The 24,592-nt window shown below is 41.4% G+C and overlaps 1 protein-coding gene across 1 annotated transcript in view; it reads left to right on the forward strand.

Moving 5' to 3' along the window:
* The window catches only part of dnmt3bb.1 (DNA (cytosine-5-)-methyltransferase 3 beta, duplicate b.1), an 89,434-nt gene extending 65,249 nt beyond the window's left edge, over positions 1–24,185 (forward strand). Inside the window, exons 18-22 of the mRNA XM_078419164.1 lie at positions 4,255–4,403; positions 6,501–6,586; positions 12,125–12,194; positions 14,000–14,118; positions 19,978–24,185. Coding sequence (XP_078275290.1) covers positions 4,255–4,403; positions 6,501–6,586; positions 12,125–12,194; positions 14,000–14,118; positions 19,978–20,119 — 566 coding nt within the window. The 3' untranslated portion in view covers positions 20,120–24,185. The remainder of the gene's footprint in view (positions 1–4,254; positions 4,404–6,500; positions 6,587–12,124; positions 12,195–13,999; positions 14,119–19,977) is intronic.
* The last annotated feature ends 407 nt before the right edge of the window (positions 24,186–24,592 follow it).

Consider the following 24,592-nt stretch of genomic DNA (forward strand, 5'->3'; position numbering starts at 1 on the left):
TAGTTGGTGTTTGTAGTGTTCAAGAGCATGTTGGTTGTTGGAAAAAAGCTGTTCCTGAACCTGGTGGTCATGGTTTTCAGACTCCTGTACCTTCTTCTCGGTGGCAAGAGTGAAACGAGAGGGTGAATGAATGAATGAATGAATGAATGAATAAGTTTATTGGCCAAGTATGTACACATACAAGGAATCTGCCTTGGTGCTCCGCTCGCAAGTAACAACACGAACATACAGTAAACAATTAGGAATAAGCATAAAACATTAAACCATTAAGATGACATCATTACAGTTTAAACATGTGAGTGAAATAAACCAGAGCAAAAAGAGACTACAGATTTTTGGTTGTTGAGTAGAGCTACTACTCGTGGACAAAAGCTGTTTTTATGTCTGGCTGTGGCTGCTTTGACAGTCCGGAGTCGCCTTCCAGAGGGAAGTGTTTCAAAGAGTTTGTGGCCAGGGTGAGAGGGGTCAGAGATGATCTTGCCCGCTCGCTTCCTGGCCCTTGCAGTGTACAGTTCGTCAATGGGGGGAAGGTTGCAGCCAACAACCTTCTCGGCTGATCGAATGATTCATTGCAGTCTCCGGATGTGGTGCTTGGTGGCTGAGCCAAACCAGACCATGATGGAGAAGGTGAGGACGGACTCAACGATGGCAGTATAGAATTGGACCATCATTGCCTGTGGCAGATTGTGGTCAAGACGTTATGGAATGGGCTGGTGGAATGGACAGATGGACTTCAATACAAAGAAGTGCAAAATGGTGCATTTTGAGTGGAAGGATGGCAAAAGATAAATGGAATGCAATTCCTGAGGGGTGCTGGAGCAGAAAGGGAATTGACTAAATATTAAAAGGTTTAAAAGTTGCAGGGAATAGCACTACTGGGATTGCTCAGCACAGATCAATGGGCTGATTGTGTGCGTCTGCTGTGCATCTTCCTTGATTCCTTCACCACAGGTCAATAGGACACATTGTAAATGCAATCTATTGTGCATTTGAGGCCTGGAGGGATGTGCTTAGGCATTAAAAGGCAATGTACAAACCATTATGAAAAGATTTGGAGGGTTTATCTGTTAGCCACTATTTTAGCCAATCCCATTGTCCGTTATCTCTGTGTAACAGTTGCTGATAGGGGGTGCATCTTGTCATAACGTTTGTCTTCAAGAACCACCTCTCTTTTCCCAGCCCACACTGAATATCGTTTACCTTTTAAAGGCATGAGGTGTTGCAGAGAGCTTGCGCGTACAGTTATTTGTATTATGCGGTTCTATAATTGCACAGAAAAGATAGCAAGAATTTGACCTTTAATACCCATGTGTCACGATAATAGTCCAAAACTGTTGTCAAACAAATATTGTTCAAACTCAGCCCTGCTGGACTGTTGCGTTTAATAGAAGTGGTTTTGCTGAAATTCAAGAGTATTTTCAGTGCACTTCAATTTTTATTTGCTAATGTTTATATGAACGTGGCATATCCAGAAACTCCATCGGATCAGTACATCACCCACTGTTGACTAACAGCGCAAATATGAAATGTATAAGGTTATCATTCATAATTGACCTTACTTCCATAAGCATTTTTCAATTACTTCTTCCTCTACTAAGCATGCATCTGAAAAATAATCCTTACAAATAGTCATATAAAAATAAATTCCAACCAGAGTAAATCCTTACAATGTATGTGGTTTGGAGCTGTTGCTTAGATATTTATGTACATTTGTTCTTCTGAATTTTGTTATATCTTATTCCACTTTCCCTATGATATGTACACCTGCTATTTTGTGTCTATCTTCGGCCTGGAATCTTACAACCATCTGTTTTAAAAAATGTCCCTTCCCGGATAATGTTTGATCTGCCTTCACTCACCCTTGATGCCTGCTTTCATCACTCTCTCCCTTTATCTCTTTTTCTAGATGGCTCCCTTTCTTTGTGTCTCTCTTTGCTCCATTTTCTGATGTCTCCCTTTCTCTCTCACTCGTGTGTGTTGGAAGCCTTAACTTCCGCAGCTGCGTCACTCTGTGTTACAAGGCTTCGGTTCTGAGAGCCTGCACCTCCAAGGTTTTCAGCAGTCTGTACTCTTTCCATGTGTCTCACCATCTTACTGCCTGGAACCATCAGGTAAAAACTCGAATGCTTTTTCCTTTTCCAGACTTTGTCCATCACAAAAATACGCTCCTTCTGATCTATTTCAGCATTAAATACCCCCAGCCACCAGGCAAAACCCAGCACAGGTGCCCCTCGACTTACGATGGGGTTACATTCCGATAAACCCGTCGTAAATCATAAATATCGTAAGTCGAAAACGCATGTAATACACCTAACCTACTGAACATAGGGGCGTGACAGCCCCCAACCGTAGCTGACTGGGAGCTGTGGCTCGCTGCCCTTGTCCAGCATCACCAGAGAGTATCGTACCGCGTGAGACACTGCCAGTCCGAGCAGCGGACAGGTCTGCCAGCCCGGGAAAAGATCCAAATTCGAAGTACGGTTTCTAATGAACGTGTATCGCTTTTACACCAGCGTAAAGTCGAAATATCGTAAGTCAAAGCATCGTAAGGCGAGGAGCATCTGCACTGCTGAGTTTCAGGAGAACTCTCTGGTGCTGTCTAGAAACGTTCTGGTTGCTGCACAGAATAGCTTGTGTAGGAAGGAACTGCAGATGCTGGTTTTCACTGAAGATAGACACAAAACGCTGGTGTAACTCAGCGGGTCATATCATATCATATCATATCATATCATATATATACAGCCGGAAACAGGCCTTTTCGGCCCACCAAGTCCGTGCCGCCCAGCGATCCCCGTACATTAACACTATCCTACACCCACTAGGGACAATTTTTACATTTACCCAGCTAATTAACCTACATCATCATCTCTGGAGAAAAAGAATAGGTGATGTTTCGGGTCGGAACCCTCCTTCAGACTGAAAGCGGGGGGGAATAAACTGGAGGCGAGAAACGGCCACAATGAATCAGGGCCGGCAACAGATGACCTGAGGAAGGGTAGAGCCCACAATGGCCCATTGTTGGCCAGAGAAGGTGTGATAACAAGGATGTGAACCGAGGGACTGGCAGGCAGGGAAGGGCGAGTTGGGAGAGAGGGAATGCAGGAATTAATTGAAATTAGTGCAATTAACGTTCATACTGCCCAAGTGAAATATCAGGTGCTGTTTCTCCAATTTACATGTGGCCTCACTCTGACAGAATAGCTTCGTGGTACTGGAGATATGATAGGTTTGCTGGAGATCCTGTCAAGTTGCTGTTCATGTTCCAATACAATATGCATCCTGTCACCTTTAACTTTCTCATTAGATCAGCATTTTTTTTAGTTTAGTTTAATTTAGAGATACAGCACAGAAATAGACCCCTTGGACAACCGACCAGCGATCCCCGCACATTAACACTACCTGGCACACACTACCGACAATTTTACATTTTATAGCTAGCCAATTGACCTACAAACCTGCACGTCTTTGGAGTGTGGGAGGAAACCGAAGATCTCGGGGGAAACACACGCAGGTCACGGGAAGAACGTACAAACTCCGTACAGACAGCACGCGTAATCAGGATTGAACCCGGGTCTCTGGCGCTGTGAGACTGTAGCTCTACCACTGCGCCACCGTGCTGCCCTTACTGATATATTATAGAATAAAACCATTCATAACAGATTGATGATGAATGTACGTGGTGAGTTAGATACTTATTGATAATATACAGGTCCACCACCAACTAGTTACGGCAACTAGTGGTCTGGCACCTCCTCTAATCCGGACAGAATTATGAGGGCGCACTTGGAATCCCCCCCCAGAGGTTCCCCCAAACAGGTGAGATGGGCAAAGTTTAAATTAGATGTGTGGGACAGAGAGTGATGGGTGCCTGGAATGCACTGCCTGGGGTGGAGGCACTGCCTGGGGTGGAGGCAGATACAGCGGACAGGTCTGCCAGCCCGGGAAAAGATCCAAATTCGAAGTGTGTGGCATTTAAATGGCTCTTGGATAGGCATGTGGATAAACTGGGAATAGAGGAATCACTCGCAGCCAGAGGAAATCACTTGAACTTGGCATCATGTTCAGCACAGACATTGCGGGCTGAACTACCAGTTCCTATGTTGTACTAGTCTATGTTCTACAAATATCTCGTGCTCATTGATGCTGATTGGTATAAACAAAAGTGTTAATGAAGGGTGGAATGATGTATTTTGCATTAATACAAGTCCATACATGTGTTGCTCATCATCGTGGGTTTTCTGTGTTTCATTGCAGAGGGCACAGGGAGACTTTTCTTTGAATTTTATCGACTGCTTCATGACACCAGACCAAAGGAGTGGGAAGACCGGCCGTTCTTCTGGTTATTTGAGAATGTTGTTGCCATGGGTGTCAACGATAAAAGGGATATCTCACGTTTCTTGGAGGTAGGAACTGAATGTGTCGGGTTATATTGTTTTTGACCTTTTCTCAATGTCATTCATCGTGTGAATCTCACTACAACACTGTGTGGTCTATCATAGACCCACAGAGCTGTACTACACAGACACAGGTCCTTCGGCCCATCTTGTCCATATTGGGCTTGCCCCATTTGCCTGCATTTGGCCCATGGTCTTCTAAACCCTTCCTATCTGTCGAAATGTCTTCTAAAAGTGGTCATTGTACCTGCTTCTGCAGCTTCCTCTGGCAGCTCATTCCAGATACAGGCTGCCCTGAGAGAGAAAATGTTACCCCTGAGGTCCCTCTTACATCTCTCCTCTCTCACCTTAAGTATATGCCCTTCATATTCATATGAAGTATATAACTTCAGGTAGTCCCTGCTTTCCCTCTCTATCCCCTCCCCCTTCCCAGTTCTCCCACTGGTCTTCCCGTCTCCGACTACATCCTATCTTTGTCCTGCCCCCTCCCCTGACATCAGTCTGAAGAAGGGTCTCGACCCGAAACGTCACCCATTCCTCCTCTCCAGAGATGCTGCCTAACCCGTTGAATTACTCCAGCATTTTGTGTCTACCTTCGATTTAAACCAGCGTCTGCAGTTTTTTTTCCTTAAGTATATGCCCTTTCAGTTTTTTAATCATTTACCCTGGGAAAAAGATGGTGAGTATTTACTTTATCCAAGCCCCTCATGATCTTGAATGCCTTAAAAAGGTCACCCCTCAGCCTCCTACGCTACAAAGAAAGAAGTCCCAGCCTTTTTTTTAGAGATACAGCGCGGAAACAGGCCCTTCGGCCCACCGAGTCCGCGCCGCCCAGTGATCCCCGCACATTAACACTATCCTACACAGGGACAATTTTTACATTTGCCCAGCCAATTAACCTACATACCTGTACGTCTTTGGAGTGTGGGAGGAAACCGAAGATCTCGGAGAAAACCCACGCAGGTCACGGGGAGAAAGTACAAACTCCGTACAGACAGCACCCGTAGTCAGGATCGAAACTGAGTCTCCGGCGCTGCATTCACTGTAAGGCAGCAACTCTACCGCTGCGCCACCGTGCCGTCCAATAACTTAAGCCCAGGAAACATCCTGGTGAATCTCTTCTGTCTCATTGTTTGCAGTTCTCTTATTAATGAAGAAAACTTGCAGATAATCCTTTGACTGAATTACTTCTGTCTCAAGGGCAAAAATAAATGAAAAATGGCAAAAGGTTTTGTCAGAGGCATGGAAAAGATGCTGGAAATCTGAGATGAAACCAGAAAATTCTCCAGACACTGTTGGTCAGACAGCTCCTGTGAAGAGACAGAGTTAGTGGTTCAGGTCAATTCTCTTTTGTCTGAACAGCCATTTCGCCATCTCTAGCTATTATTGCAAAACTTAACAAAAACCACTGAGACATTAGCGCAACCAAGATTTTTCATCAGAGTACACCAGCAAAATGTGAATAATGAATTTACCAATTAATAGTATGAACAGGAGGCATAGTGGTACAACTACTGCCTTACAGTGCCTGAGACCCGGGTTTGATCATGACTACGGGTGCTGTCTGTACGGAGTTTGTACGTTCTCCCCGTGACCTGCGTGGGTTTTCTCCGAGATCTTCAGTTTCCTCCCACATTCCAAAGACGTGCAGGTTTATAGGTTAATTGGCTTGGATTCAATGTAAAAAATTGTCCATAGTGTGTGTAGGATAGTGTTCATGTATGGGGATCGCAGGTCGGTGCGGAACGGGTGGGCCGAAGGGCCTGTGTCCACACTGTTTCTGTAAAACTAAAGATTAAAACCAAAAAAAACACCAGCATTTTGTAACCTGTATCGGAAAGAAAACTACAGATGCTGGTTTAGATCGAAGGTAGACACAAAATGCTGGAGTAACTCAGCGGGTCAGGCAGCATCTCTGGGGAGAAGGAATGGGTGACGTTTTGGGTCGAGACCCTTCTTCAGACTGAAGAAGGGTCTTGACCCGAAACGTCATCCATTCCTTCTCCAGAGTTGCTGCCTGACCCGCTGAGTTACTCCAGCATTTTGGGTCTACCTTTTGCGACCTGTATTTGCTTCAACATAAAGTGTTTTCCTCTTCTCCCCCAGTGCAACCCAGTAATGATCGATGCCATCGATGTCTCTGCTGCACACCGAGCTCGCTACTTTTGGGGAAACCTACCAGGAATGAATAGGTTAGATGTTATTTTGTTCTTGCAGAGTAATTTTGTCCAGCTATTATTCAATTGCTAGTTGATATCAAATGCTTTGCGTGATGACGATAACTAATCTGATATATTAATAACCCTAAAAGAAAACAGAAATTGCAGTAAATACTTAGCAGGTCAGACATATTAAAGAGTGTGAGAAACTGGATTGTCTTTTCAGCTCGATGACCTTTCATCAGCACTGTTTCAAAGGACAGTCATTATCCTGTGGCATTAACTCTGTTTCTCTCTCCACATACATTACATGGCCTGTTGAGTGTTTACAACATTTTATATTTTTATTTTAGATTTCAAGCATCTGCTGATTTGTGATTTTGCACAAATAAACTTGTACTTGGCTGTCTGTATTCGGTGCAGTATTAGATTTTCCAGGAGCTTTGATCAACCATTCATCAAATGAATGAAAGCCCAACTGGTACATTTTAGTAGTATTGGTAGATGAAACCTTTTATATGACAGTCCCTGTGCATTAATTTAATAGGTGTGAACCGGTTTCTAGTAGTTATCTTCCACCAAGTTATTGGCAAGAGACAATGGTACTCAGTAATTATTTGTCAATACTGTTAGCACGGCTCTCCAACCTTGCAAGTGTTCAGGAGTCAAGTATATTTGTCAATGTCCTGGACATGAATTGGAACAATGAAATTCTTACTTGCTGCAGTTTTACAGGTACATTAGATGAAACCACAACCATAATAAATATATAACAAATTATCAGTTGTTATAAGTAAGCTATACCACGATAGTACAAATAGCATTACACATAGCACAACCATAGAAACATAGAAAATAGGCGCAGGAGTAGGCCATTCGGCCCTGCGAGCCAGCACCACCATTCAATGTGATCATGGCTGATCATCCAAAATCAGTACCCCGTTCCTGCTGTCTCCCCATATCCCTTGATTCCGTTCGCCCCAGGAGCTAAATCTAATTCCTCTTGAAAACATCCAGTGAATTGTCCTCCACTGCCTTCTGTGGCAGAGAACTCCACAGATAGCCTAGTGGTTTAGTACAGTTGAGGTGGGGCTGTGCAGGGTGGTTCAAGAGCCTAATGGTTGTTGGGAAGGAGGCTGTTCTTGAACCTGTAGGTCACGGTTTTCAGGCTCCTGTTCCTTCTTCCCGATGGTAGCAGCAAGATGAGAGTGTGACCAGGGTGGTGTGGGTCTTTGTTCAGTGAGAGGAGAGTGTGGGCCAGGGTGGTGTGGGTCTTTGGTCAGTGAGAGGAGAGTGTGGGCCAGGGTGGTGTGGGTCTTTGGTCAGTGAGAGGAGAGTGTGGGCCAGAGTGGTGTGGGTCTTTGGTCAGTGAGAGGAGAGCATGACCAGGGTGGTGTGGGTCTTTGGTCAGTGAGAGGAGAGCATGACCAGGGTGGTGTGGGTCTTTGGTCAGTGAGAGGAGAGTGTGGGCCAGGGTGGTGTGGGTCTTTGGTCAGTGAGAGGAGAGCATGACCAGGGTGGTGTGGGTCTTTGGTCAGTGAGAGGAGAGTGTGGGCCAGGGTGGTGTGGGTCTTTGGTCAGTGAGAGGAGAGTGTGGGCCAGGGTGGTGTGGGTCTTTGGTCAGTGAGAGGAGAGTGTGGGCAGGGTGGTGTGGGTCTCTGATGATGTTAATTGCCTTATTATTCGGCACAATTTTAAACTTGTCCTGTGTTCTTGCGCCACTGGGCTTTGAGGCTGAATTGAGAGGACTGGAAGGAGGATTTTGTTTTCTGGCAGCTGTAAAGATCCACATGGAAGATGGCAGAAAGGTCTCATTGGAAATTAAAACAATCACATCTATCCAATAGGCAAAGTTCTTCTGCCACTGAGAACAAGCACAGTGCTAAGGTGGCGAGGAGCAGGGTTTTGTTTTCATCCCCATTGATCTGGAAGGGCTTGATCTGTACATAATGTGTAGAAAGTGATAGTTTCCCCAAACTGCAACAGTGACCTCTCTCAACAAAAATAAACAATCCCAACTACAAATTTTCTCTCAAGCCTGCAAATGACAACCATTGTTAATACCAGTATGAGCATCAATATAATCAATGGTTAGAGTACTTTGACTGTCAATATCAATATTACAGACACATTCAAACTAGAACCAGGCCTTCCAAGAGTTATTGGAAAATGTGTAGAAGGTGGTAAAAATTTGGAACATGGGGCATCTTGGTCGGCATGGATAAGCTGGGCCGAAGGGCCTGTTTCTGCACAATATGACTCTCTTACCCTTCTGATGGCAGTACTTGATCCTGGATCAGGTATTAATGGTAAATATGAAGTTGGTTGATATTTGATACCAAAGGTTTTGAGGAAATATTGGGTATATGGAGTAAGGTCAGAGATCAGCACTGCAATACTTGAGAGAGTGTCTGGCCGTTTCCTGTTTTTAGGCTTCTGTCATGTTTCAAAACCAAGTGTCTGTTTCCTGTGCTGCACACTGGCCCCAGCCTGGTTTTCTGAAGGAAATCTCACTATACTGGAACATGGTCTTTTATTATTTCCTACTCATTCTCACATCTCTATGAATAAAAGTGACAATGATAGGAATTGACTGCACTCATATCTTATTGGATGGTGTGAGCCTACACTGTTAGCATTGGATCTGATCTCTCTAAATCCACTTGCGTTGAGAGTGTAAGAAAATAACTGCAGATGCTGGTACAAATCGATTTATTCACAAAATGCTGGAGTAACTCAGCAGGTCAGGCAGCATCTCGGGAGAGAAGGAATGGGTGACGTTTCGGGTCGAGACCCTTCTTCAGACAATAGCGTTGAGAGTGTATGTGGTGTGCCAAAGTATTTTAAGATTCATGTTAAGCGTGGTGTAGTGTGGGTATTCTGCCGCGAGTCTAAAGCATATAGCTTGTACTTTTTGTAGGATCTTTAGAAAACGTCATGCAGTCATATAGTTCAGACATACGTCAATTCAATAATAAGTGGAAATTTTAATTTTGAGAAGTGTTTTAAATTAATCTGATAAATTCCTAGTGTTACTCTTTAGTGAGTGTATAATTCAGAAATTACTGATTTATGCAGATGTTTGTAGGCTTTCACCAGATTTCCTTTGTCACTAAATTATTGAAGACGATAATCTCTTTACTTTAATTGGATTTATACTTCTTAAAGAACAGAAAGGGTAATCTCACTTTATTAATGATATATTCCATCAAATGACTTCCAGGCCTGAAAGTTGCATTGGGTTGAGTTTCTTATATAAACTTGAAACATTTTAATCTCTAGGTTTCATGTAAAATTATTATTCATGATTATCTTGATCCTGATCTTTTTGATGCATCATTTAAAGGAAAATGCATCATATTTTCCACATTGAGCAACAATGAATAATGATGCCAGACATATGTTTGGTTTCCAAGCATGAAACTGAGTAAATAAAAGCAGTGTCGGTATGGTTCACTACTCAGGAAGGTTTTGTGGAGAGAGAGAAGCCAGTTTTTCATCTCCGTAGTTGCAATCTGACCTACTGAGATTTTACTGTTTTCATTTCAGATTTCCAGTAGCTACTGACGTTTGGTCTTAAAAATATGTGCATGATGATCATAGACTTGAGTTCATTGAGAATAGAAAAAGCATTTGTTTAGTTCAAGAAGAAAAAAAAAGTTTGGCATAATGTAAATTGTTTAGTTGGAACACTAGATGTACAAAAACAAAGAAGCCACTTTTAAAATAATTCTTTGGAAAGAACTGTGTTAAAGTGATGGCATGTGCATATTCTTTGGCATGTAAATGGCAATATAACTGGGTTTCCTGCGGGTGCTCCTGTTCTGTTTCCTCCCACACTCCAAAACCGTGCAGGTTTTGTAGGTTAATTGGTGTCTGTAAATTGTCCCTAGTGTGTAGGACAGTTTTTCGTTTGTGGGTTGATTACTGGTCGGCATGGACTTGGTGGACCGAAGGGCCTGTTTCTACATTGTATCTCTAAAGTCTAAAGTTTTCAAATAAATAGCATACATAGCATGTACCTAATGGTTTCCATCTGTACTGAATGATACTCTGATGTTATTTTTGTCAAGAATCACCACTTGACAATAGCGTATATTGAATAGTACAGGTCGCTCCAGGTAACATCAGGGTTCCATCTGTGCAGAGGTGGGCAAGTCAGTTTTATCCGTAAGTTGGAAAATAAACCACAATCACCCCCTATGATAACCATACCTCGGCAGTATTGTAATAACTGGCATCCAAAGCACAGAAGACTGACAAGAAAGAACAATTACTAAAGGTTGAGAGAGGAAACGTGTTCTGACATTTCGCAGGAACAAATGTATGTACTTAGGTTGGGCATATTTTAATTTAACAACGTTGTGGGAGCTCGTCCATATGCAGTGGTGCCCGTAAGTCGGGTGTTCGAATCCCAGGGATGCCTGTGTTAACTTAATTGTAGTTAATTTAAATGTACTGCTGCAGCAATGTGTAGGTTAACAATGTGGGTATGTAGGTTAATTGGCTGGGATAATTAAATGTAAAAATTGTCCCTAGTGTGTGTAGGATGGTGTTACTGTGCGGCGATCGCTGGGCGGCGCGGACCCGGTGGGCCGAAGGGCCTGTTTCCGCGCTGTATCTCTAAATCTAAAAAAAAAAAAATATCTTCCCTAAAATTCATCCAGTGGGATTTATTTTAATACATAGAAGGTAGACACAAAATGCTGGAGTAACTCAGCGGGTCAGGCAGCATCTCGGGAGAGAAGGAATGGGTGACGTTTCAGGTCGAGACCCTTCTTCAGACTGATGGCAGGGGAGGGTGCGGGACAAAGATAGGATATAGTCAGAGACCTAACCCTAAACCCTAACTCCAATCCTAATACATACCTATTGCGTTTTTTCTTGCAAGGGCTCTACTGCAGCTGGTAACTACAGTGGATTTCCCCACACCTGTATAATAAAAAGGCACTGTATGTGTTGCACTGTTCATCTGGTTATTTTTCCTTCTGAATCATAAGTCGTGTCTCTCTCTGGAGACTTGAACAAAATGATCTGAGCTGGAAAGCTGAGAGAGCGCTGAACTGAAGGTGGTGCCTGCTCATAGCTGAGATATTAAATTGGTGTTGAGTTTGCTCTTTTATGAGGATGTCAAAGATCGTATGGTATCCATCAAAACCTGGTTATTGTTTGTGGGAGCTGGGTTTGTACAAACTGCCTGCTGTGATCACTTGTGCCGGCGACTATGCTTCACGTCTACCCACTGTTCATCATCAGTAAAATACTTTGTGATGGGCAGGGGCTGTGATGTTTATTGCCTAAATGCAGTTTTGTTTTGTTGTCTGTCTGTCCGTCTTTTGATCTTTTATTAGTATGTTAATGTGAGATCACTAAAATCAGTTTTTATTACTTGTGTTGCATTTCTCCATAAAGAGGTTTGTTGTTCTTTGATTAGCCAGCATCATATTTTCGCTGTTATTGTGATTAGTCTTCAGTTATAACAAAAAACATGTTTCTGCATTGGTTAAAAATGCATGATTGAGAAATTGCATGGAATATTTGACACTGAAGTCAGATTTTCCACTTTCTCAGGCCCCTGGTCGCTTCCTCAGCAGATAAACTGGAACTCCAGCACTGCCTTGAGCATGGTAGGATAGCGAAGGTAAGCTCCTCTCCATACACACTTTCATCATTTACTCACTTGAATGTTAAGTAGTCATCCATCTACATTTAGTAGATCTTTCTAGTACCCGGGGCGATTTTCATTGTAAGGATCACTGTATTACCATCTCCTCTCTCTGTGGCTTCAACAGAAATGTGTTGGGATTGTTCTCCAAATGATTTACAGGTTTGTAGGTTAATTAGCTGCGGTGAAAATTGTACATTGTCCCTAGTGTGTGGGATGGTGATAGTGCACGGGGATGGTTGATCGGGGTGGACTCGGTGGGCCGAAGGGCCTGTTTCACACTGCATCTCTAAACTAAACCAAAGTAAACTAAACAATCAATATAATAACAGTTAATATAAGTTCTTAGCCTTGTGTATTCCCCCCCCCCCCCCCCCTTTGCTGAAGGCACTGGGATCGTTCACACTGGTCACATTTTTCAAATTGAGTAAAGCGATATGAGAGATTGCCCATATTCTGTCAATGCCAATGCACTCAAGGATCTATGGAGCCTGCAGTCCAGGTATTCCAGGCTCCTGTACCAATAATCATTCCTTTTCCTGCACAGTTACTCTGCATTTGTAATATGAATCTCCTGATTAGGAAACATGGCAAATGAAATTCACTAATAGTTTCGTATTTAATTATTTTGGGAAAATAAATAAATGATAAATCTCCTCAGCCATTGATTCTGAATTGGAAAATTGATTCCAAGTAAAGCCAATTGCTGTCATTAAAATGTTCTCAGCTTGTTGGCTTGGAGTTTGGCATCGAAAGAAATGTACATCTTTCCTTTGATACTAGCAAGATTTCTACTGAAACCTGAAGGCATCATCACCTCTCTATCTGGTTACACCTATCGCATAGACCTGGCCCTCTGTGCTGCTGTAGACCGGCAAGCTTTCCTGTTTCTTCTCAGTCCTGATACTGGGTCCCAACCTGAAGCATCAACGTACGCATTTTGCCTCCACAGCTGCTGAATTCTTCCTGTGTTCTGCTCTTGTTCTGACACTGGCGGTTTGTTCTGGAACCTTTGGTCAAACTGAGCTTGCATATTGGAGATAACGACACATTAGACACGTCGTAGGCATAGAATGGAGGAGAATTTCTGAGGACTGCCAGATTTGCATCAGTTCCTGTTGATAGATGGAATCAAAGGCATTTGTACGGTCCTAAAGGGTCATGTATGCTGATTGAGGCGGCTTCCTACATTTCATCGTTTTCTCAATCTTTCTTGCTGCACCAACTCTAACAGGCTTCCTGTTGGAGAGGAAGTCATCAACAAGGTTGGCACAGAAGGAGGTATTAGTTGTCTTCATGGGCTGAAAGGAGATTAAATGAGCTGAAGAGATGTATCCCAGGCCACTACTGATGGCAGAGGAGGAGATAAGGGGGTTCTGATAGAAACTTTCAAATCCTCACCAGCCGCAGAAGAGGTGTCGGGTGATTTGAAAACAGTGCATTTTGTATCTTTATGCAAGATGAGTGTAGGGATAAGTGAGGTACTTACTGGGTGGTGGGTCTAACATCATTGGTAGGGAAATTATTGGAAAGGATTCTGAGGAATTGATCAGGGATAGTCAGCAATGTTTGTTAAGAGGAGGTCCTGTCTGACTAGTATTACATTTTGCAAGGAGGTGATCAGATGGATGTGTTGCTTTAAAAGTAATGAGGATTTTGAAAATACATAATTCTGTTGTGAAATTGAGGTAATGATTTATTTGCAATGTGTTGAAACTCAGATTTTAAATTGGATATCTCGTGAAATGGACCCTGACATTTTTTATTGCAATGTTCTACAGTTTAGCAAAGTTAGGACCATAACAACAAGGTCGAACTCCATCAAGCAGGGCAAGGATCAACATTTCCCAGTTATCATGAATGGGAAGGAAGACATTCTCTGGTGTACAGAACTGGAAAGGTGAGCCTTTCAAATGCCTCTTTCACACCCATTTTCAAGTTCATTTTTCCTCCCCATTTCAGTTTCATTGAACCTACTTTCAGTTCCTCCCTTTAACCACATAGACGTCCTCCACTCAGTGTCTGACCTTGAATCAAGCTTGAATCAAGGACATACGTGAGGAGAATCACAGTCCAACCCAGACACTTAATATTATTTAACACAGCGTTTCAAATCATAGGTGGATAACAGTAACCACGAGGGGTCCCGATCCAAAACGTCACCCATCCACATTCTCCAGAGACGCTGCCTGATCTGCTGAGCTACTCCAGCACTTTGTGTCTTTGGATTACAGTAAAGTGTTTCACATGAAATAAAACTCAATAGCGATGGAATATTATGATCTGCTGTTGATTGCATTAGCTTTTTGAAAATGTTCTGTGTCGTAGAAACTTGCAATCAGAAAAAAAATCATTTCTATACTAAAAAGAAATGTGTTTACAGCAATATAAAAATCTGCTTCAGTTACGGTGAGTATATTTAACTGGTTTGAAATTATCTTATCGCACTAGAGTAATTGCATGAAACCAATGATAAAAGATCTGGAGAAGAATGCTTACTCCCAGGAACTAAACTGCAACCCACCTTCGTTGAGACCCCAAAATGGGTAGAAACATAGAAAATAGGTGCAGGAGTAGGTCTGATCATGGCTGATCATCCCAAATCAGTTCCCCCTTCCTGCCATCTCCCCATATCCCTTGATTCCGTTAACCCTGAGAGCTATATCTAACTCTCTCTTGAAAATATCCAGTGAACTGGTCTCCACTGCCTTCTGTGGCAGAGAATTCCACAGATTCACTACTCTCTGGGTGAAAAAGGTTTTCTGCATATCAGTCCAAAATGGCCTACCCCTTATTCTTAAACTGTGACCCCTGGTTCTGGTCTCCCCCAACATCAGAAACATTTTTCCTACAACTCGCCTGCCCAATCCCTTAAGAATGTTATATGTTTCTATAAGATCCCCTCTCATCCTTCTAAATTCCAGTGAATATAATCCATATATCCATTCTTTCATCATATGTCAGTCCCACCATCCTGGGAATTAACCTGGTGAACCTACGCTGCACTCCCTCAATAGCAAGAATATCCCTCCTCAAATTAGGAGACCAAAACTGCACACAGTACTCGAGGTGTGGTATTGCCAGGTGGTGTTGAAATTGTTGTCTATTTAAATAACCAGGGGGTGTGAATATAGTACAGGCAACCCCTGTGTTACAGCCATTTCGGGTAATGGAAACTTACCCTTACAGAATTCACAAACCACTACCCAGAAATTTGAGAGGGAAAAAAATTTGCTCTCATGAAATTTATGTCAAAAAGGGTACACACTTTTTTTGCAACTTGTATTTTTTGACGCTCGTTCGGTTGATGCGGCCTCGTGTTGTGGATAATCACGATGCCGTTTTCTTGGTTGTAAGGTGTCGTAGGGAGGTCTGTACTTGACGTGATGATCTGCATTGAAACTCTCTGCCTCATCATCTTGTCTTTCAAGATGGCTGCCTGGAACTGAAAAATAGATTAAATTTTCATTTAAGCCTCATCCCAAAGAGGTGTGGATTCACCCTAGAGGCATGCGGGTTAGTAGGTTAATTGTGAGCCTCTGTAAAATTGCCCCAAGTGTGTAGTGAGTTGGTAAGAAAGCGGGATAATGTAGAGTTAGTGTGAACAGATGATTGATGGTTGGCATGGACTCAGTGAGCCGTAGGAGCTGTATCTCTAAACTAAACAAATGCTCAAGTTTAATCAAAATCAAACTATTATTCCACAACCATCTAATGTGCAATTTCTTTCTGGAGTAAACGAATGTTTAAATTTTTTTTATTTCGGATACATGATGTTAAAAAAATTGTAAACAATTGGATACGATTGGAGTTAGTACGTTCTCCCCGTGACCTGCGTGGGTTTTCACCGAGATCTTCGGTTTTCTCCCACACTCCAAAGATGTTCAGGTTTGTAGGGTAATTGGCTTGGTAACAAATGTAAATTGTGTATAGGACAGTGTTAATGTGCAGGGATCGCTGGTCGGTGCGGACTCGGTGGGCCGAAGGGCCTGTTTCCGCGCTGTATCTCTAAACTAGAAAAACTAAACAAGTTGACTAGATTAAGGTTAAGTATCATTGGGACCATTTCTGGTAAGCGACGTGGCAGATAGCTGAGAAGCAGGTGAAGGTGACGTGATCAGAGAAATAATCTTGAGAAAATTGCTCCAAGGTAAAATGACTTGCATTATTACAATGTGCATTACACAATGCAAACCATAAAAAATGTATTCTGAGCCTCTGGTAATTCTGATTACTGAAGTATACACCGACAAATGACCTCCAGGTTTACAGAAGAACAAAAATAATAGTTCAGTTCAGTTTATTGTCACTTATATCGAGGTACAGTGCGAAGCTTTTGCTGCTATTGTTGCCTACTTCCATGAGGCAATGGTTTGCTAGCATCTGGAATATGACCTATTCTTGTTGGTATGCTCTCTCCAGTCCACTGCCCACCATTTATTTCATGGGTCCTGACTATACAACGGGTTATTTGCTCTAGAGTTTTGCTGAGCTAGTGGGCCTAGACAAGTATGACCTGGGATGAAGGAAAGTGATGGAATGAGGGTTATTCAGGTATTTGTGAGTAGTCTTGGGAGCAGCCAGCAATAGTTAGGTACATTCAAGATGGACAAATTTTGTAAAAATACTTCAGATGCTAGGTACTTTATTTGCATGTGTACAGAGCTGTTTTGGGTACAGATATGTGTTTCTTTAGATAGACACAAAAACCTGGAGTAACTCAGCGGGACAGGCAGCATCTCTGGAGAGAAGGAATGCGTGACGTTTCGGGTTGAGATCCTTTATCTGGTTTATCAGTGCAATTCTATTGTCAATTTTGTGCTCACCTTTGTAATTACATGTTTGTAAAATAGTTATTAACCAATTTCTGTGCTCTATTGCAAAAGAAAACTTGATCTGAAAAGAGAAAGTCATTTCTTTCTCTGAGGATAGTGCCTGGCCTTTGTATTTGCTGCATTTTCTGATCATTTCACTTAAAGGTTTCTTAAGGGCCTGTCCCAGTTACGCACTTTCTAAGGCGACTGTCAAAGTCGTAGCAGATCGCCGAAATGTTCTTTTACCCTACGACAATGACCACGACAATGCCGAGTCAGGTCGATACAAGTTACTTTTTTGTGAAACTAGCACCTGGCTAAGAGATTACACCGTCTTCAGAAAAATCGCAAAATTCCCACGCTTACCTGACCCACTACGATTCATTGAAGACTCCTCACGATCATGCCCGCGACACCCCGGCCAACGTTCGGCGACAGCCTAGTCGCCGGCAGTCGCCTTAAAATCACCTAAGTGGGACACGCCCTTTATTTGTTACAAAATCTATGTTATAGTCTGTCTAATTGATTTAATCATTTATAGGGAAAGCCTATTGGATCAGAATAAACCAATATACTAAGAGAAAAGACCTCTCACTGTACTGTAGTTTCTGTGATCTTTAGTATTTTCTTCCTTTAAGGAAGAAATATCATCTCTAAATCGTCAGCGCTTGTACCACACATAATGTGACCTATGTGGGAAAATATTTTCTAGGATGAAATATTTTTTTGAGACTATTATGATTCAGCCTCTGTAACTAGATTTATGTTGTTCATAAAGTTCCTAAATAATAATGTCATACAAATGTTCTTTATCTGTTGCAGAATCTTTATAGCTGCTAGATGCCTTCGTGAGGCTATGTCACGTAGCTTTATATAAGTGATGCCAGGTGGCACTCATTCTGTGCAACTAAATCCGTGTACTTTTGGATGTAAGGGGAAAGTAGCTGTAAGAATCATGTAGGAAAAACTAGACCCAGGATTGATGATGTGGGCGGAGGCAGGTGGGATTAGTATCTTGGTCGGCAGGGGCAGGTTGGGCCGAAGGGCCTGTTTCCATGCTCCATGACTCTCTGTGTTCATATTTTTGCCCAGCTATCTCAACCTCCTTGCTGTGCTCTGCGGAACACATGGAAAACATAGAAACATAGAAAATAGGTGCAGGAGTAGGCCATTCGGCCCTTCGAGCCTGCACCGCCATTCAATATGATCATGGCTGATCATCCAGCTCCGTAGCCTGTACCTGCTACTCGGATAGATTAGGCGAGTGGGCAAATGCATGGCAGATGCAATATAATGTGGATAAATGTGAGGTTATCCACTTTGGCGGCAAGAACAGGAAAGCAGAGTATTACCTGAATGGTGACCGATTGGGAGAAGGGGAGATGCAACGTGACCTGGGTGTCATGGTGCACCAGTCATTGAAAGCAAGCATGCAGGTGCAGCAGGCAGTGAAGAAAGCGAATGGTATGTTGGCATTCATAGCAAGAGGATTTGAGTTTAGGAGCAGGGAGGTTCTGCTGCAGTTGTACAGGGCCTTGGTGAGACCGCACCGGGAGTATTGTGTGCAGTTTTGGTCTCCTAACCTGAGGAAAGACGTTCTTGCCTTAGAGGGAGTACAGAGAAGGTTCACCAGATTAATCCCTGGGATGGCGGGACTTGCATATGAGGAAAGACTGGATAGACTGGGCTTGTACTCGCTGGAATTTAGAAGACTGAGGGGGGATCTTATGGAAACATATAAAATTCTTAAGGGGTTGGAGAGGCTAGAAACGGGAAGATTGTTCCCGATGTTGGGGAAGTCCAGAACCAGGGGTCACAGCTTAAGGATAAGGGGGAAGTCTTTTAGGACCGAGATGAGAAAAAAATTCTTCACACAGAGAGTGGCGAGTCTGTGGAATTCTCTGCCACAGAAGGTAGTTGAGGCCAGTTCATTGGCTATATTTAAGAGGGAGTTAGATGTGGCCCTTATGGCTAAAGGGATCAGGGGGTATGGAGAGAAGGCAGGTACAGGTTACTGAGCTGGATGATCAGCCATGATCATATCAGTGGCCGTGCAGGCTCGAAGGGCCGAATGGCCTACTCCTGCACCTATTTTCTATGTTTCTATGTAACATAGAAGATCAGCAACAATCTGTAGGCTGGAATAGGCAAGTCAAAACTTACCAGATATTAGGTCTAAGAGTTCCTTCACAGCTGACTGGCCGACAGAAATGTTGTGCTTGCTACCCCAGGCAGGAACCTCACCAGCAAAGTACTTGTGAACTTTCCTGAAAGCCTCTAATGACATCAGCCATGTTTAGAACAACCTATTTTGTAAATGATTGGTGGATTCCTTGCCTGCGCAAAAAAATGTAACGTCTACATTGGGTATACATTATGGATACCTCTTTCAGCGCCAACAGTATTTTCAGCTACCAGCGCACAGCTTGCATACCTATGTTACACTGAATTCCTTTTGTGCGAAACGAGACGGTATCGTCAAATGCCGATATATATCAACAAAAGCTGCGGAACAAGTGAAAGTTTTACCTGCTGACTTACTCTGCCTCAGAAGGCAGTGGAGGCCAAGTCTCTGAATGCATTCAAGAGAGAGCTAGATAGAGCTCTTAAGGATAGCGGAGTCAGGGGGTATGGGGAGAAGGCAGGAATGGGGTACTGATTGAGAATGATCAGCCATGATCACATTGAATGGTGGTGCTGGCTCAAAGGGCCGAATGGTCTCCTCCTCCACCTATTGTCTATTGACTAAATCTAATACATCTGAAGCAGCTCAATCCATTAAGTGGATACAGGTGATGGGTGTTTTTCACGGATGGATGTTTGAAACAAAGGGTGTCTAGGATGCTGCAGTTACATTTGTAAAGAAAAGCCCAAACTGAAAATATGGATAATTTCAGTTATAATTCCATAATTTGACCAACATATTTTCTGCTCTCTTCCTGCAGGATCTTTGGCTTTCCAGTGCACTACACGGACGTGTCGAACATGGGGAGAGGAGCTCGGCAGAAACTTCTTGGAAGGTCTTGGAGTGTGCCTGTCATTCGCCACCTATTTGCACCTCTGAAGGATTATTTTGCTTGTGAATAACACAGCATATAATAGGTCTTTCAGAAAACTATGGTGCTCTCTTAGAAACTAACAAGTAGTGAAACAAATCCAGACTGGTTTTCAGTATACTGTGACACAAAATATTTGCCTGGCATTATTGTGAAGGCTGCATGCTGTACAATTATGATACTGTGGTCATTATTCACAGTCACAACTCAGGACAGAGTAGGTAGCTAGCATGCCTAATATAGTTGTTTTAGATTTTGTAATCTCATCTTTTATATGGGAAGAAACAATTCCTACTTTTAGTTGTAGCTTTCTTACAATAGTGTGAGGATTATACTTCACAGTTTTCTAGTGTACTTTGTAGCCGGTTTTATTATGGGATTTAAGGGCTTTTATCTCTTGATGGTGCTATTGTCCACCTTTTAGATTTTCAACTTATTTTCTAAACTTCCAACATAGTATTTTATTGTTACTATACATACAGTATACAGCTGGATTTTGGTAGACCAGATAATAAGTCGTGACCTATTAACAAAAGAACAACCGAGCAGAGTCAAAAATCATTGTTCAAAAATGTTGAAGGTGTTGTCCTGTTTAAACAGTATTCCAAGTATATTTTAACTTTTCAGCAAAGTGTATTTTCTTCCTGTAACCCGTTGTATGTGTAGTTGGTGAATAATCATGATACATTGTTAAATTTGTTTATGTTTCGTATTTTAGCAAGGGTTGCTGATGTATAAATGAGCAAAAAAAATTTATAAAGATGGAAAACCATTTAAGTTTAAACCAAGGCAATTTCTATAAACAGCATTGGGAGGGTGACCTGATGAAGCTGTACTGTCACCTTCCTTCACAATCATGTTCACAGTCAAAGAAATAGTTCAGACAATTTATTGGTAAAGTGATATTCTTGTTGCTGCTTCATGTTGAATATTGTAAAATGTTCACTGTAATTATTAATAACATCATGTTAAGATAATACTTAGGGTTTTTTAATTCAAGACTGCTTACAGTTTTATTCTTAAAATATACAAGTTACATTTTATATTTTGAACTATATTTTGTAAGATCCTCCATTCTTCTTCTAACAGTGTATGCTCTCCTATAGCAGAGTTGATTGAGCAACTAAGACAAAAAGCTGCTGCAGAGTTCAATGCAAAGGCAATTTTATTTTACATTGCAGTTTTTTATCAGCAGCTCAGTTTTACAAAACTTCAGGCCTCTGCTAAAATTCTCTAACCACCAGGATGTCAGGTTAAATAATTCACAGTATCAAGCAAAACAGCAATCAATGTGCACCTTGTCATTCCAATACGCCACGCCAGTACATCAGAAACCTACAAGGGCATGCCAATATTCTTTAGAAAGACGTTACAAGAATTAGTCCATGACAAATCATAGACAAGACATTTTTCTTGTTTTTATATATTTGTGGTGCAAATCCAGTCCTGGGAATGGATCTCACCCATCAATCTGGGAAGCAAGGACCAGGATTGAAACAGAAGATTGGTTTCAGGAAAGGATCTTTATCCTCTAATTCAACAGTTTGTCTCAGTCCTAAGTACTATTTGCATCACCTCTAAAGTTCCCACTCCCCATCCTTGGTCCCATGGCTTCAAATTTAATATATTTTCTATCTAACCATGGCCCTGTGTTCTAACACACCATGCTATTCAATTCTCTAACCTATTTCATTTAGAAAGTAATGCATGCCAGCAGTATCAATCCTTTCTAAAGAGCTGCTTTTCGAGACAAATACCAACAGATTTAATATGATGATATTTTAAGTTAACTCAAACTAAATTTTGCATTTAAAATAGTAAAGGTTAGCATTAACTAACAAACGAAACCAGATATGTAATGTAATTTATTCTAGATAGTAATTTAGCCCAACTGGAGTGTAGGTTGCCCATTCTGATACACAACAACATTTGGTGCATAGAAATTTCAGGTTTTTAATATAGAATTTAAACTGAATTTAAGCTTTGGTGTGAAGTCTTTCTCCTAATTTAGAACTAGTTTAGGTAACTCAATTAAAATAAAAAGTTCTCATTACAGTCATGAACAGAAAGCACATCTAGATACTGAAAGAAATCTACAACTCCCTGACACACAAGTTAGTGATGGAAATTTTGGCCAGAATTCCTGTTCTTGCCTCCGGCTCGAAATTTTAGTCAACAGCAAAAAGAATAAAGCTTAGATTTGATGCCAACATTTCTTTATGCTCAAGTAACCTGCCATCATTCATGTTGCCCAATCTGCCTCTTTAGAACCATATCTCAGAATGGTATGGGAAGAGCAAAACTGACAAGGGAAATAAACTTCCAAAAGTAAATTACTTTGGATTCAGGTGCTTTTTTATGGTTCACATACTGGAATTTTGTTTGTATCTTTGAACACAAGCACAAGATGATAATCCTTTTTTTTACTGCAAAGTAATTACATTTTTATTGTGAATTGTTGTGCACTGGGATTTCTGCCTTGAATTATATCATTGGAAATGTTTCTTCTATCATGCGCTAATTTTATTAGCATCAAAGGGCAGCTTTAAACTAAACGCAAGGCAATAGGAAACTGATTTGTGGTTTCAGTGATAACAGTAAAATAAAGAAAGATGCAAATACAATCATAGCACAGCTTTAACTGTGTGGTAACAACAGACTTGGTTCGTATATCAGAGCTTGGATTGCTGTATATTGTGGTTAGGGAAAGGAAAGTCAGGCACTGGTCCAGTTCCAGGTTACTATCCATGTGGAGTACATTACGTATGTACATTAAGCAAAACCTGGATTGACCTCATCTGTGGCTCCCTGTATGAAAATAGTCCCTAACCATACAGACAAAGCTTTAAACATCTAATTCCTAGCCTTGCTAAAGTAATCATGCATAGAATTATGCTTATTTAAAAGTAAAGGATATTATCCTTTTATTGAGCAGTAATCAATAGTAACGTCAGTCTTTACGGCATCCACTTAAAATTCACTGGAGCTTAATTTAAAATGTATACTATATTTTTAACATTTCTCAAGATTAGTCATAAAAAAATCATTTCAACTTTGGAATAGCAAAGATTTGCATTTCAGCCGTTTCATTAATATTGTGGCCGAAGAGATACTTTCAACACCTGAACTTATGCATTTATCCTATGAGGATGTGTTATATTTTATTCTGTTGAGTTGAAGATGTTTATAACCTGAAAACAATTCATTATAAATATGTCCAAAAACAGCACTAAAAGTCTGCGAAGCCCTAAGTGATGTTTACCATTTAACATCATTTAGTAGGACCTTCAGAACTCCATCATCAGACAGAAGACAACATTTCAAATGTTTAATTTCCCTTTTATGGAATTAATAAAATTAATCATGTTAGTAAGTAGATTGCATGAAACTTATTGTAGAATATTGGATTGTGAAGAACTGCCACCACTAAATACTCCCCAACTCTAAAACCTGCTTTGAATATCTCTTCATGAAGTCCAATAGCATTTCCCCCACGATTTCTAAATGTGAGTTTCTTTTTCATTTATCTTGAAGTGCTCAACAATAGCATTTCTAAAATTCTTGATATCTAAATCTAACATCCACATCCAAAGTTGGAGGACATTCTATTTCAAGTAAATTCATTGAAAAGATGTGACTATTTAAACTAGCCATGGTAGCTTTCTAAATCTTGATAAAAGGCAGGTCGAAAGATTTTTTTCTTGGCAGTGCCGAAAATGGTGCCATTAGTGTGTATATTTTTTTGCATAAATTACATGCAAAAAGAACATCAGTGTAACTATGTGAATTTATCCTTCTGTACTTTCAAATCAACACTGTTTACAATATATTACATTTATAATGGGGTGCAGCTACTGTACGTAGAATTGTTTCTATTTCATAATTTGTTTAAAATGAGCCATCTAGCAAAAATATAGTGATGACCAGCATTAAAACACTTCAAAATTTAGATTACTTTAAAAAGATTCTCATTTGATTTATAAACAATTTCCTTTGTCAACCAATGTGTGTTTGAACAAGTTGTGTTGATGTTCATCACTTTCACTTTACTACATGGCACAAAGAATTTAACTATTCCTTGTGCGCAAGTTCAGAGGTACAAGTTGTAGCACTGCTTATCTGTTTACAATAAATGATTATCCCCATTGTTACGCTTGTGTGTGTAATGGTGATTTAATTTATTGGAGTAATTTATATTGGAAAAATGTAAAGCACACGCACTTCAATGTTGCACACTTTTTGAGAGTTAATTACCATTGCAACAAAACATGTTCCCAAAGTCGGGGGAGTCCAGAACCAGGGGCCACAGTATAAGAATAAGGGGTAGGCCATTTAGAACGGAGATGAGGAAAAACTTTTTCAGTCAGAGTTGTAAATCTGTGGAATTCACTGCCTCAGAAGGCAGTGGAGGCCAATTCTCTGGATGCTTTCAAGAGAGAGCTAGATAGAGCTCTTAAAGATAGCGGAGTCAGGGGATATGGGGAGAAGGTAGGAACAGGGTACT

The sequence above is a fragment of the Rhinoraja longicauda genome, chromosome 22 (genome assembly GCF_053455715.1).
Source record: "Rhinoraja longicauda isolate Sanriku21f chromosome 22, sRhiLon1.1, whole genome shotgun sequence".
Lineage (NCBI taxonomy): Eukaryota > Metazoa > Chordata > Chondrichthyes > Rajiformes > Arhynchobatidae > Rhinoraja > Rhinoraja longicauda.